This window comes from Ursus arctos, unplaced genomic scaffold (genome assembly GCF_023065955.2).
Source record: "Ursus arctos isolate Adak ecotype North America unplaced genomic scaffold, UrsArc2.0 scaffold_16, whole genome shotgun sequence".
In the NCBI taxonomy this organism is placed as follows: Eukaryota; Metazoa; Chordata; class Mammalia; order Carnivora; family Ursidae; genus Ursus; species Ursus arctos.
In genome coordinates this window covers 32,538,497-32,553,105 of record NW_026622830.1, presented here as the reverse complement: position 1 = coordinate 32,553,105, position 14,609 = coordinate 32,538,497, and the positions used below count along the sequence as shown (strand labels likewise).

Here is a 14,609-nt window from a genome sequence, read left to right as displayed (position 1 = left end):
TAATTAAGTAAAGTGGGGACTACAGTTTATTCATGAAGATGGTACTCCAAATCAGCTTCTGGGCTGCCACTGCATAGAATGAGTGGATTTTGTTGTTGTTTTTTTTTGTTACCATTCAAGCCTTTAAAAACAAAAACTTCCTTTATTCTCCATCTTGCCAAAGCAGTGGTTCTCAGACAATCTTGTGTATCAGAGTCCGTTGGAAGGCTTGTTAAGGTACAATAGCTGTAGAATTTCTGATTTGGCAGGACTGGGGTGGGGACTGAGAACTTGCATTTCTAAGAAGGTGAGGCTGCCGCTGCTGGTCCTGCTGGTCCAGAAGAACACTTAGGGAAGCACTGGGTCTTATTATCTTCCTTAATTTCACCGGAACTTGGTCTGATTAAGGTTCATTACAGAATATTAAGTTGCCTCTACACCAAAATTACATTAGTTGCGTGTAAGGTGCTGACAGTTTTAACAATCATGAAAGTTGCAAATGTAAATATCATGCTTTATTTTGCAAATTTTGAATTAGTTCTCAGCAGAATTAAGATTCCTTAGATCAACTTTCTCCGCTATTTCAGTAGCTGTAAAACTGAGTTATTTCTTTTAGGACTCCCTTATCATAGTAATGGTTATTTACATTCCAATAGCAATTTTAATGTCATTTTGCCTAGTATCACACTGATGCAAAAAAGTAAGCACTTGTGAACTTTTGGAATAAACCTGTTTAATTCAATGTCAATCCTGACAGCTTAAAGCCTTTTGATTGAATAAAGGCATAGGAAAGCGGTGAGATTTGAAGGGAAGGCAGCCAACCCGCTGGTTACCAACAGCTGACACTGCGGGCACCTGAAGGCAGCAACAGAGAACGAGGGGAGTGGGGGATTTGGGATATTTATGTGCCAACTCCCTTGAGTCTTTGGTTGAGGACTTGGTGGAGGGCTGTCCCCTAGAGCATTGACTCCTTAGCACTGTGGTCTGCCAAGTGGTTGGGAAAGCAGGATCCAAGTTGAAGAGAACTTTCTCATACAGAGGTAGGCAGTTAGAATTCAGCTGCCGAGTGGCTGGTGAGCAGCTTACAGTGGAGGCTCCTAGACTGAAACCCAGGTCTGACTGATGTCAAAGCCATTGCTTTGTGAATCATGTCTTAATACTACAAGTCTTCCCCCAAGTGTTCCGTGATTGAGTGACATTTTAGATTGAGACCACAAGGTCTTTGGAATGGCACTTCCCTCTATCCTTCCCAGAGTGAGACAAGGCTCTTTACGAATAAGCTGTAAATGTGGGCTTAATGTTCCTTGTTGAAGCCAATGTTTATAATCAGCTGAATTTTGTATTATATAGAGACCCCGTTTTTACTGGATGCCCCGTTCATTCCATAAGCTCTTTGTCACATGATATGTTCATGGTCCAAATGTGGAAGAAAAATGAGTGGCAGCCCCTTTGGGGTTCCACGCAAAGAGCAAACGCACACACTATGCAGAAGCAGCAGCCTTAGCCAGCACCGAGCCAAGAGTGGATTCAGGCAAGTACTTCCCTAGGTCCTTCATTTTAATGTGACAGACAACTAATCCCCTTTTCCTGCCCCCCCACCCCACCTTCTCATGGCTTAGGTGTACCTGTTCTTTGGCAGACAGATGCAAGTGAGATTGCAAAATTGAAGCGTATATTTGCTCACTTACTATAAGCGACAGAGAAGGAAATCTGAACTTTGGAAAAAGTCTATTAATAATTGACGAAGAGTGGAATTATTAGGATGTAGAAGGCCAGGCAGGGAAAAAAAACCCCAAACCTGGGGTTGCATTAACCTGTGAAAATGTTTACGCGGTTAGTTTGTATCAGTGATTACGAACAACACGCTAAATCAGTACTTCCGAAGTCTATATATGACTATTACAGGTCTGGGGCAAATGATCAGGAAACGTTGGCTGATAATATTGCAGCATTTTCCAGGTAAGAACATTTATTTATTTTTAAATCATGTCTTAAAATTACACAAGGACGTCCTGCCAAAATAAGATCTCCAAGTTTTAATGTTGATGATGTGAAATTATTTGTCTACGTAGATGCTTAGTACAGAGGCAAAAACTCATGGGACCATGAGAAGTCTTGGGCCATTGAACTGCTTAAAAACATCCCACACCTGGGAATCTCAAACAATTGACTGAAAAAACCAACCCTAAGTTGCCTCACATGGAATTATGTGGGTACTTAATTTAACTGTGTGTAAAAACAGTGATGCATTCTGATGACTCTGGGTTTTTTTTCTCTGAGTGTAACAGGGAGGGTCAACGCTCATGGCATAGGAAGCAGTTAGCATTAAGTGCAAGATAGCCGTCTTATCCGGTTGAACCAGATCCGATTGCTGCCTCCAATGTTCCCATCCTGCCGCCTTTCCATTATCATTCATTCTGATCACTGTTGTCTAAACTTTCACTTTAGATTTCAATTTGACTCTATTGCATTAATCTTTCAACTTGGCTATTTCATCCCTCATCCAAAGTGCTTCACCTACGTCTAGTTCCAAATTAGTTTTCCCTGCCTTTCATATTTCAAAGCGCGATATGGTGGGCGTCATGGTTTATGTTTTCTGTTTGTAATAAAACCAAACAAAATAACTTTAGAGAAGTGTTGTTCTCTCAGCAGTTACGAAATGGTTTATTTGCTGGAGTAGGGGAGGAGAGCCCTCGATAGACTATACCATTTCAGGCTCATCCATCCGACATTATAGCCTCTAGTAAAGCCAGCAAATATTGTGGGTGTTCATTGGTGGTGATAAATTAAAGAAAAAAGGAAGAAAATATCCAGAAGAAAGACTCTGCTTCCTTCTTGGCTTCTTCAGTCTAGAGCAAAATCTCTCAAAAATCACTCTTCTGTAAATTAGGAGAGATGAGATTATTCTAACCAAGATGGTCCTGGGCAAGCAGCACCAATGCACCCCCAGAAGTCTGACAATGTGATGAAGGATGGGATCCCGCCCACCACCACCAAACTTCTGTAAGCCTTGACTTTGTCTCAGATCTTCCCTGGAACCTACATGAGCTTCACAAATGTCGGAAGAGTCACAGAAAGAGAATAGTTGGCTCAGAGTGGAGGGGCTTAACATTCTGTATGATCTTTTTCAATCATTTAATGTTTTGGGACTCTTCAAAGTTTTCTGCTCCTAGAAGATGTCTCTTCCTAGGCCCATAGTGGTTCTATTCATCGGGTAATACAACTTACCTCTTACTGGTCTCCTGAAAGCAACACTTTAATCCAAATAGGTCATTTTAACCAAGGAAATGTCAGGCCTCTGACGGACTGGTGTCTCTTTGAATTTCTTAGGTCATCGTGCTCAGGTGACCACCTATTTCCTGATCCACCCTCCAACCCCCGTCACCTCATGCTACTTAATTAACTAACTCACACTTACTAGGAGTGTCTATGGGCTAGACTCTACTACACGCTGAAGATAGAGCAATGAACCAAAGTTCCTATTCACGGGAGCTCGTATTCCAATGGATACACATCCATCTTTGACCTCCATAACGCTGGTGGGTTAAACTGATGCAAAATGTAGCCAAAACAACTGGCCCAGTAGAGGCCTTCAAGAGTGAGCAAAGGGCTGCAGCAGATACAGACACCTCTGCCACCCTGGAAATTCTAGAAACTTCATGAGACGTAGAAGACCGTGTTGACTTCCAAGTTGTGGAGGGGAAGAGTGCCTCATGCTTGTGTGGGTCACATGGTACTGCAGTGAAGATTCCCAGCCTATGCACATACTAAGTAATTTCAGGACAGATCACAATTCATGAGAATGAGTTTCCATGAACCTTGACTTTCTCTGTTCAGCTTGAAAGGGAAAAAATGGGGATTAGTCAACTTTCTCTGGAGGTTGGCTGATGCTATTGTATTATCAACTGCTTGAGGAGTTATTCTGTTGCAACAAACGTTAGGGGCCATTGCCTTCAATTCCTCTTTTGTTGTGTCACTTGCTGGGTGACCCTTCATTCCTCACCTTCTAGCATTGAGCTGATCACATGGCGCTAAGAATAGATTTCCTGCCAGGGTCCTGGTGACTTTGGGTTGATGGGATGAAGCAAATCAATCTGAACTCTCTCATTCTGATTCAAATAAAGACTCTGCAAAACAACCAAACTCAGATAATCCATTGTGACACAGTGTCAGGGCATTTTAAAGACATTTCTGAAATGTATCCACCTCCCCCTCCCACAAGCACAGTGACAGCTGTTCTCTCCCCATGCTCGTGCTCCGCTCTGACAACCACAGTTTGGTGTTCTGGGGACCTGGCTTACATATGTGACCTCGAAGTTGCTTGTAAACATTTCTGGGAAAAGACTTGGGACTCTCATGTTATTGTGGCCCTAAAATAATAAAATAAAATAAAATAAAATAAAATAAAATAAAATAAAATAAAATAAAATAATAAAATAAAATAAAATAAAATAAATACAAAAGGACATATAAAGTCAAATAGATGGAACCATTTCCTATTGTAAACATGAAGCAAACAGCAGACATCAGCTTGCTCCAGTTTGCATGGCCTGACCTGATTGAGGTTAACTTAGAAAGAAACACACAGTAGGTAGTTTCTCTCACGAATGAACTTAGTATATCCTTCTCAATCACGGTCTGCACTTTGTGGCTTTTTGTGAGATTATCATTGGTGGAAACGAATTCTGCAATTTGGGGCAGCTAGAAGTTCCGATGATATTAGAAATGAAGCTCCTTTTCTTTCCTGCTGTGTCATTTATTAACACTGAAAGTGGCATGATTTTCTTTTAAATAACACAGGGAAAGTGATCGCATTCTCCCACTTTAATATTTGAGAAGCGGTCTAAACTCAGCTGCGGCATTTTAAGTATTCTCCTCATGGGTGTAAATGCCTCGGGATCACGCGGCTGGTTTCCAGACAGGTGAGTAAGCCGCTCTTTGCTCTCGCATTATGCAAAGTAGCTAATTGCCTCTTCCTCTTGAAGATTCATATGGAAAGAGGTCTCACATCCCAGCTCTTTTCTCTCCTCCTCCTCCTGTCCTCTTCTTTGCCCTCCCTCCCCCCCCCCCCTTTCTATCTTGGACCACAAAGCTGTGGCTGCTTCATCCAGACAAGTGTTGGTAAATCTATGCACGTGTGCGCACGGGCACGCACGCACACGCTCACACAAACACACACACACAAGCACAACTACACACCTTGTCAGGAGGGTCACAGGCCTTCTGAAACCCATTTATATGCCAAGGCATTCAAAAACTGGTTTGGCTATTTAAATATGCTTGCTACGCAGTGTTTTCTTCAGCCTTCGATCCCTGCCCTCCTTATTCCTTTACCGCAATACCTCAGAAGTTGAGAGTGATCCAGTTAAATGTTTTAAAGATCTCACGATATTAAAAATGAAAGGTAAAAAATGAGATTACAAAAATTGTGCTATCTTATATATTTTATATACGTAGTTACATATCTTTCATTTGATGTAAATACTTACAGTAAAAAATTAATGTGGAGAAATTGGCATGCAATAAGATCGTCTTACAGGACTTATGAAACATTAATTCACTGTGTTCGGTTGATGGGATTCGGTAACAGCACATGGCTTTAAAGCTGCGTGTTAAGTGTCTTCCTCCAAATAATCCCATCATGGAGTGTGCGTACATCTCCAGATTTTTTTTTTCTGTAAATTAAATGTGAGGCTTTTGTTGGATGTGAGGTGTGGGTCCAAAGCCCTAAGAAAGGATTCCCCCCCTTAGCCCACTTCCATTCCTCGGGCATTTTACTTTCCATCCTTTGAAAGAGGTTTTATTATTCAATTGGTTCAGTTGTTTTGTCGATCTTCATCTCCTGTTTCCAAAGTGGAGGTCCGATAAGACCACAGTCCAAGGTTATAGTCGGCTGTGATTTTCTGTAAGATTGTGGAAAAATCATTTAAATTGGGAGTGGGGTCGGGTGGGACTTGGAAAGCTATTAGAACTACCGGACAAGGTTAGTTGTAATTGCTCTTCGGAAAATATCAAAACGTGGAGAACTTTTTAGAGAGCACACACTTTCCACTCCATTGATCTTACCTAATTTTGTATGAGAATTGCATTTTGTGCACTGGTTGGTTGAGTCTCTGTAATGTCACCCTCAGAACAGAAAGTAGTGTGTATGGGGCGGGGGCGGGAAGGAAGAACACACAGTTATTAAAGGGACTGCGCCACCACGTGGACAAGCATAAAACTACTGCCTGGAGATAGAAGGATTGAGCCTTGCCTTCTATGCAGGAACTGAACCTTAAACAATGTCCTTTCTCTTTCTCTCTCTCTCTCTCTCTCTCTCTCTCTCTCTCTCTCTCTCTCTCTCTCTCTCTCTCATCTCTCATACACACACACAGCTGATGCCCGGCAGCTCTGTGTGTGCTCTTCGTAAAAGCTTTCATTGTTTCCTCAGCTCTAAGTATTAATGCCTTCCAAGGCCAGCATGCCAACGACCGCTATTAAAATCTTTTTCTCTCGTTCTAATAATACACTTAGAGATGATTGGTAATAAAAACTCTCTTCAAGGCTTCTGCCTTTTCCCCTCAAAATGGAGATCAAAGAAGCATGCTGTGAGGGTCAGCCCAAAAGAAAAGACTTCCAGCAGCAAAGCATGTGGTGTGACAGAAAATAATGACAATTATGATGTTCAAAGGAATTGCAGGGAAATCGCACAGTAAAACTTCTTTATTACGCTTTTCAAGGGCTGGAGGTTTTTACTTTTTTATGTGAAGAAAGGTTAGATTACAGACCCAAAGCAACATGAAGACAGAATTTCTTCTTCCGCTACAGGAAGTAGGCTTCGGTTACGACTTCGGAGGTTCGATTTATTTTGGTTCGTCCAGTTCTAAATCACACTTCACCATATTAACTAAAAATCTTAACCTCTCTGGAAGCAGAGTTCAGTCTAGGTCATGAAAGGTGTTCTGGTTAGGTATGTATGTGGGTCTTACACACATGTTTATTGTCTTAGTGCTCATTAGAAATGGGGCTGTATTTTCTTCCGTTCTAATCAGTGACTAATGAGAGAAATAATCTTCAACAAACAGGACATATAAATTTTGCTAAGAGGGAAGAGAACTTGTTCTCCTGTAAATTTTACTCTTAAAGTTTTGGTTCTTGGTTTATTGATCATTTTCATCGCAACACGAAAAAACTGCAGGAAGAGTCATTTAAGATCATGTTCAGGAGACAAAAATTCTTCAAGACAAAACTCCAGTTTCGGCCAAATAACCTTTTTGAAGAAAATGCTCAATTAAACTAAAAAAACATTATCTTCCCTCATCATCATACTTCAATGAATACTGACTTCAGTTCAAGGAGTTTGAAGACAGCACATTATAATTTTAAAAGTAGGTACCTAAAATTACTGTTATATATGTATATATATATATATATATATATATATATATATATATATATATAAAGAGAAACTGGACATAGTATATCTTCTTAAATTATACTCTGCCTTCCATGGTTTTGTAAACCATCTTCAAAATGACTTGGAGGAAGTGAAATGAAACTAGGTTCACACAAAAACATTAGCGTGGATGTTTGGAGTGGCTTTATTAATAATTGCTTCAAATTGTCTCTCAGCTGGGGAATGGGCAAACAGACTGGGGTACCTTTGTACAGCGGAATACTAGTCATCCACCAAGAGGAACAGATTACGATCACACTCGGAAACATGGGTGGCTCTCAAAAGCACTATTGTTTAGTGAAAGAAGCCAGACTCAGAACGCTACGTTATATATGAATCCTTTTGTATATTCTTGTGAAGTAAAACTATATGGACAGAAAAAAGTATCAGTGGTGGTTAGGGGATTGGTTTCACTGCAAAAGGACATGGAGAAATTTTTCAAGATGGTGATCTGTTCTTGACTCTTGGCAGTTAGGCAAATGCATGCGTGTGTCAACGCTCGCACGGGCAAATCCCACCATATGTTAATTACACCTCACTAAGAACAATAACTTGTGAAATTCATTTTTCTCTTATGGCTAACTTGCCTTCTTAACAAACGTTAAAATTGCCCGTTTTCCTTTAACTTTGTGAAGTAATTTGCCAGATGGGAAAAAACAAAAGGATATTTTCTCTTTTTAACTAAAATGAAATGTCAAAGCTTTGGTTATGATTTTAAAGTTCTAATTTTTTTTTTTTTTTAATTCTAGATGGAAGCTCTATCCACGGGTGCTCCGGAATGTTGCTGAAGTAGACCTGTCGACTTCTGTTTTGGGGCAGAGGGTCAGCATGCCAATCTGTGCTGGGGCTACGGCCATGCAGTGCATGGCTCACGTGGATGGGGAGCTTGCAACCGTGAGAGGTAAGAAAAGAGTCCTCACCCAAAGGGACAGAAGAGGACTAACAGTTATTGACTTCTTTCTCTGTATGCATCAAGCAAACACTTCCCCGGGTATTTTTACACTCACAAAAATTAAGCCCATTGACACTGCCATCCAAATACCTGTTCTCGCACATCTGCTCCTCTATGACTCTGGGCAAGATACTCTTGGTGCCTCAGTTATATCAGCTATAAAGTGGGGATAAAAATAGTACCCACGTCCTTGAGTTACTGTCAGGATTAAATGAGTTTGCACGTATAAAGTGCTTAAAATAGTGCCTTGCACGGAGGGGTGGTTCACTAGCTTTTAGTTATATTATATGTATTAATACCCACATTTCAGAAAATGGAGGTCTGAGAAATTGACGCCCCCATGGTCATACAGCTAGGTAGTGGCAGAGATGGGATTCAACCTAATGGCTACCTTATTTCAAAGCCCTTCCTGCTTCCCCAAACCACATGATTCTCACCAGGAAACAGCACATGCAGACACCTGGTTGGTGGAGTTTTCTGTCATGGTTTGGGACCACTATACTGTTTTACGAATGGGTTATATTCCCAATAGAGTATTTCTAACTGCCTTAGCAGAGAGAGGGATGAGAAATTCAAATATGATGTAAAGAAATTCCTTATTGGGGCTAATTTATTAACTTCCCAGTCCCCTAGCAACTATGAACATTTGAAAAGGTATGCACAGTGATAAATCTCCCCACCCTGCTTCAGAAACTCATATAAAAGTTGGTAATGAATTCTATCTGACTTCTTTTGATGCTAAGCAGGGCAGGAAATTCAGGCCCAAGGAGCAGGAACTAAATACTATTTTAAAGCATTTAGTTATAAGTATCACAGATCTTATGGGTTTACTTCCCTTCTTGAAATGTCTGCCACGGAATTCTGCCAGGGATATCAGCATGACACAGTTGGTTGTGCTGGACGGACTTAGGTTAGAGTCTAGAACTTTTTTAATTCAAGGACCACACACAGAGAAGTGGTCCTGGGGCCCCAGCCATTTGTCTATGGTAATCCTGAAATATGGGCAGGGAGAAGGGGAAAAAAAGAAGGAAACCGGTATCTTTCCATTTACAGTTGGGGTAAGAGAGGCCTTCCCAGGCATTCCTGAGACAACAACCATTAAAACAAAAGCCAACAAATCAATACAAGCCTCAGAAACTTCCATGCTGTCAAAGTTCTACACAAATTGAAAAAACAAGCGGCAAACAAAACAAATTAAAAAATTATGAGGCTGCAAAGCGTTAATGACCTTTCCGTGTGAAGAACCCTTATACTTGAATAACAAAATAACATCTAACGCCAAATAGATGAAAAGAAGTAAGTGGAAAAAGCCAAATAGGAAATTCATAAGTGGACACATGAAAATGGCCAATAAACATATGAAAACTACTCGTTTTCCCTGGCTATCAAATAAATGTAAGTTATAACTATATGTTTTATTTTCTGAATATCGAGTTATTATTTTCTGATTATACATTGTGAGAAGGGTGGAAGGAAAACGTGCATTTTCAAATACCGATAGGAAGAGCATGAAGTGGAATCATATCTCTAGAAAATCATTGACAGTTGTTTATCAAAGCTTTGAAAGTGTGAATTCCATGTGATGTTCCAATTCCTCTTCTAGAAATTCCAAGGGAAGAATTATGACTTTGAAGAACGGCATCTCTGCAGGGATTCTCATGCCTTTGTTATTCTTAATAGGAGAAAAATTAGAAAAAATAAACCCACCCAAATGTCCCATAATTGGAGGTTGGTTGTCAAAAGCAGGGTACATTAGAAACGGGATGGGAGGGGCGCCTGGGTGGCACAGCGGTTAAGCGTCTGCCTTCGGCTCAGGGCGTGATCCAGGCGTTATGGGATCGAGCCCCACATCAGGCTCCTCCGCTATGAGCCTGCTTCTTCCTCTCCCACTCCCCCTGCTTGTGTTCCCTCTCTCGCTGGCTGTCTCTATCTCTGTCGAATAAATAAATAAAATCTTAAAAAAAAAAAAAAGAAATGGGATGGGATACATTTTTGTAATGATATCAGAGAAAGAGTGGGTTGGTATGGAAAGATGGTGTGGTATAGTTTTTAAAAAGCAGTTACAAACCATGGTAAAGCCCTAAAATACATTTATTTTTTTTTTTTAAGGCAAAGAACATAGACTACATTTTATGTGTGCTTATTTACGAGTGATGAGATTCCTCTTGACTTTATATTCTTCTTATTCTGGGTCCATACTTGGAAAATTCCCTTTGAACTATTTTGTAAGTCAGGAACAATAAAAACTAAGCAAAAGATGGAGAAGGGACCATGAGGAGAATGGCGGTGAGGGAGAGGAAATAAAAGAAGGCAATAAACAGAGCTCACCTGGTTAAAACAACAACCACAAACCCTGGAGATTGCAAATATATGTATATATTCCTTTATGTGACACTTGACATGTGTCGCTGTATTCAGCCTGTGGGCAGAGCTAGGGCTCCAGAGAAAGCAGTTTTCTCGAGGAGTAAATGACAGGACTTACTCTCCACCTCCCTTCCGATGGTTCCAAGATCAGGGCTCCCTATTTTTGGTGGGGATGGGATGAAAAAAAAGATGAGAAGAAAGTTCCCTTAGAAGCTATAATTTGATGGCCTAGATAGGACTATTTTGTGCAACATTATTTCCTCCCATCACAAACCAGGAGGCATTCTTACGTACCTGTTGGAGTATTCCTTTAGATTAATTTATCAAACACTTACAAAGCAAATACCATGTTCCAGGCTGCTATTCTAAGTACATTACAAGTATTAAAGCATCAAATCCTCAGAGCAGCCCAAAGAAGTAGTACTAGAGTAAGCCCATTTGACACATGGGAAACTGAGGCACCCAGCAGATGGATAACTTGTCCAGGCTCACACAACTCATACGTGATAGAAATGGGATTCAGACCTAGGCAGTCTGGCTCCAGAATCTTGGCTCCTAACCACCTTGTGCTGCTTTTCATTTCCAGAAGATTGCATACAATACCGTGAGGGGAAGCCCATTTATCTGTCGATGACAATCCCCTAAAAGTAATTGATTAATTGCTTTAGGTGCGTGCAAAGCAGGCGCCCCCCAGGAGAGTGGGATACATAATCGATATTGGGACAGGGTTGAACAGTAAGAATGCAGAGGGTGTGGTGCCACTGAGGACACGGAGGAACTGGCAATGGAAGGGCACACACAATGCCCTCGAGAATCTAAGACCCTGGATCAGGTTCCTGGGCAGATATCAGGGCAGTGATATCACAGTTTATATCAGATTTGTGGTAGAAACCCCCTTTAAGGATTTCAACATTCTTAAGGTTTTCTTCTACAGTCCAATTACCATGGATGGATGGGTGGTCTATTTAGTATTTAAATTAACCCTGAAAGTCGATGGGGATCAGCCCATGACTGGGTTCACTCCTTGGTTGGTATGTTTTGGTCGTGGGATGGGTAGGTTACTTGGATGGAAAGAAAGCATGTGTGCCTGGGGCAGATGCTGCTGGTGCTCGGGATATATCCCCCTGTTACTTTTCATTTCTATCAGAACCTGCGACTTATTGCCTGACATTTTCTCTGGCAACAGGAGCGGATGGATAGGAACGTTCGGCGTTTCCTGACCATTAACACACACTTCGTTAACAGCCTTCCCGTCCCTCTCTCACTTTCCAACTCATCTTGTGATTATTTCCAAATAAAAGACTTGTACCCATATCTTTGCCTCATTGTTGGCTTCTGGGGGAATGCCAACCAAGGTGAGGGCCACTCAAATCCCCAGGGAACGGTCAGGCTTGAATAATTAGAATGGGCATCCAGAAAGTTCTGGAAGTTGCCACAGCACCACAATCTTACCTTCTCAATTGGCTCTCCAGACTTCACGGAACCCTGCTTCAAGTGTCTTTCGGACTTTCTTTTCACCACTGTGGAGCCCATCCCCAGTGTGAACTGGGCCTGAGAAGAGAACTCTTGTTTTCTTACACAGCTTTGTAGGTTGAAGAGCAACCGATGGAGCTACTCTTTCTTCATTTTCAAAATGGCGGTGAATATAAGCTTGCCAAATAAAATACAGGGAGCCAGTTACATGTGAATTTCAGATAAACAACAAATCTTTTGTAGCTGGGTCATCCTATATGTTTATTTGCTGTATCTGGCAAACTTAGTTGAATAAGAGCTCTTACTTCTAGGGGGTCCTTTGAGAATCACAGGAGAATAATGCTAGGAAAAGCTTCCCAAAATGGGGTGCACTTTTTATTTGCCCCTCAGGGTTCCAAAAATCTCTTCCACATATTAAAAAATGGACTTCCAGAAAAGTACCCTCCATTTACACTTTAATGGGAGTGAAAGTCGCCCTTTTTACTTTGCTAAAGATATTTTTGTTTTAAGCTTTATGCAGGAACCTCAAAAATGGCTTTGAGGGTCAGACTGGTAACATAAATATCCAAAGAGGAATGAAGCTAAGAAAACAATAATGTAGGCTCAGCGGTGGAGACGGTAGTAGTGGAGATTGCAGGTTCCACGGAAGGGGGCAGCCGCATTTCAGTGCTACTAACTATGGCCCCGAGGGAATGAGGATGTGGGCTTGCCAAATCTTCAAACATTTCAAGAGAAGCCAGAAACCTTGATTTTTATGTGTAATCTCCTGGTTTTTAAATGTTGGCAAATAAATCAAAAATTCTCTAAAACACTGGTTGGGGCAATAATGTGTGGGCCAAAGCAAATACTTTTGTGGGCTACAAGTGTCCCCTGGGCTGTCAGGCTGGGACATCTGATTTATGTGGAAATTCACCACTAACTAGTTTCACTTCTGTGGCAGGTCATTTTCACTCTCTAGGAGGATTACGTTTCCTCACTGATAAAGTCAGCTGCTTCAGATCAGTGGTTTGCTTACCGTGTCCCAAGGAGGGCAGGATTGTTCCCAGGGCTCTGGGGGGGTGGGGGAGTTAGGTGTGTCACTGAGCACAGAGCTACTCCTGTTTGCTTGCTGGGGTTCGACAGGACTGACAGGACAGGTCCTTAAAGAAAGAGTTCTCCTAATGAAGGCAAGAACAAAGACCAAATCACCACAATGAGAAAACTTCGGAAACCGAAAACAGAAAATTCCCAACAGGAAGATGATCTTTACCATTTTTCCTCCCAGGGTATAAATAAATGATTCTGTCCCCATTTAAGATTCCATTAAATAGAGAGACCATTCAAGGTAAACAACAGCCCTTCTGAGATCCCACCCCTTTCTTCCACCCCCTGCCGTCCATGCCAGTCCCAGAGAGCGTAGATGGCGGAATGAGCATTTGTATGCTTTTGATTTTCATTTCTCATAGCTGCATGCTTGGGATAGAGGAAAACAAGCAGACGTATTTATTTCTGGATCTTGCTGAAAACACAAATAGATGTTTAATAAATGCTGCACAAATTAACTGTTGTGAAAAATGATGATAGCCAACATTTATTTGGCAATTAATGTGTGCCAGGCAATTTGCTTTTATTAACTCATCTATGTCTTACCCATCGTAAAATGTGAGTCCAAAGCCCTAAGGATCTTTTTCCAGCTCCTGTGCTTGTGGAAACTGAGGCTTGCTGAGGATAAATACCTTGTTCCAGGTTATTAATCACTTGTGCAATGCTGTTTATAAGATCCTGGTCAGGGACTGATATGTCCAAGTATCATTAACTGCAGCAAGAACCCTAAGGCAAATTCTATGTTATAGTCTTGGAATATTAACTGCAAACATTCTGTGTTTTTATAGTTTTATCCCTTTAGTTTTGAGAGGATGGAATAAGCCACAGAATATGAAGCTCATTAGGAAATATGAGCCTTGAGCAAAATTCAGAAGCATAAATAAAGGGGCTTGAATTTTAAACAAAGATTAAAACTCCTAAAAGCTGGGGCGCCTGGGTGGCTCAGTCGGTTATGCACCTGACTCTTGGTTTCGGCTCAGTTCATGATCTCTGGGTCATGGGCTCGAGCCCTGCACCAAGCCCCATGTTGGGCTCTGTGCTCAGCAGGGAGTCTGCTTGAGATTCTCTCTCTCTCCCCTTTTGCCCCTCCCCCCGCTTGCATTCTCTCTTTCTCTCTAAAATAAATATATAAATCTTAAAAAATAAAAATAAAAGCAACTCCTAAACATCTTTTAGGGTGGAAGGAAACTGGGGGACTGGGCGGCTCAGTTGGTTAAGCATCTGCCTTCAGCTCAGGTCAGGATCCCAGGGTCCTGGGATGGAGCCCTGCATCGGGCTCCCTGCTCAGTGGGGAATCTGCTTCTCCCTCTGCCTCTCCTTCCT

The 14,609-nt window shown here is 41.4% G+C and overlaps 1 protein-coding gene across 2 annotated transcripts in view; it reads left to right on the top strand.

The window, feature by feature from the left end:
• The first annotated feature begins 1,724 nt into the window (after positions 1–1,724).
• The window catches only part of HAO1 (hydroxyacid oxidase 1), a 54,275-nt gene continuing 41,390 nt past the window's right edge, over positions 1,725–14,609 (top strand). Inside the window, exons 1-2 of one of the 2 annotated variants that reach the window (XM_026503036.4) lie at positions 1,725–1,938; positions 8,164–8,315. In XM_026503036.4, the coding sequence (XP_026358821.1) occupies positions 1,802–1,938; positions 8,164–8,315 (289 nt within the window). In that variant the 5' untranslated portion in view covers positions 1,725–1,801. The remainder of the gene's footprint in view (positions 1,939–8,163; positions 8,316–14,609) is intronic. The other variant, XM_057312659.1, reaches the window with a different exon arrangement.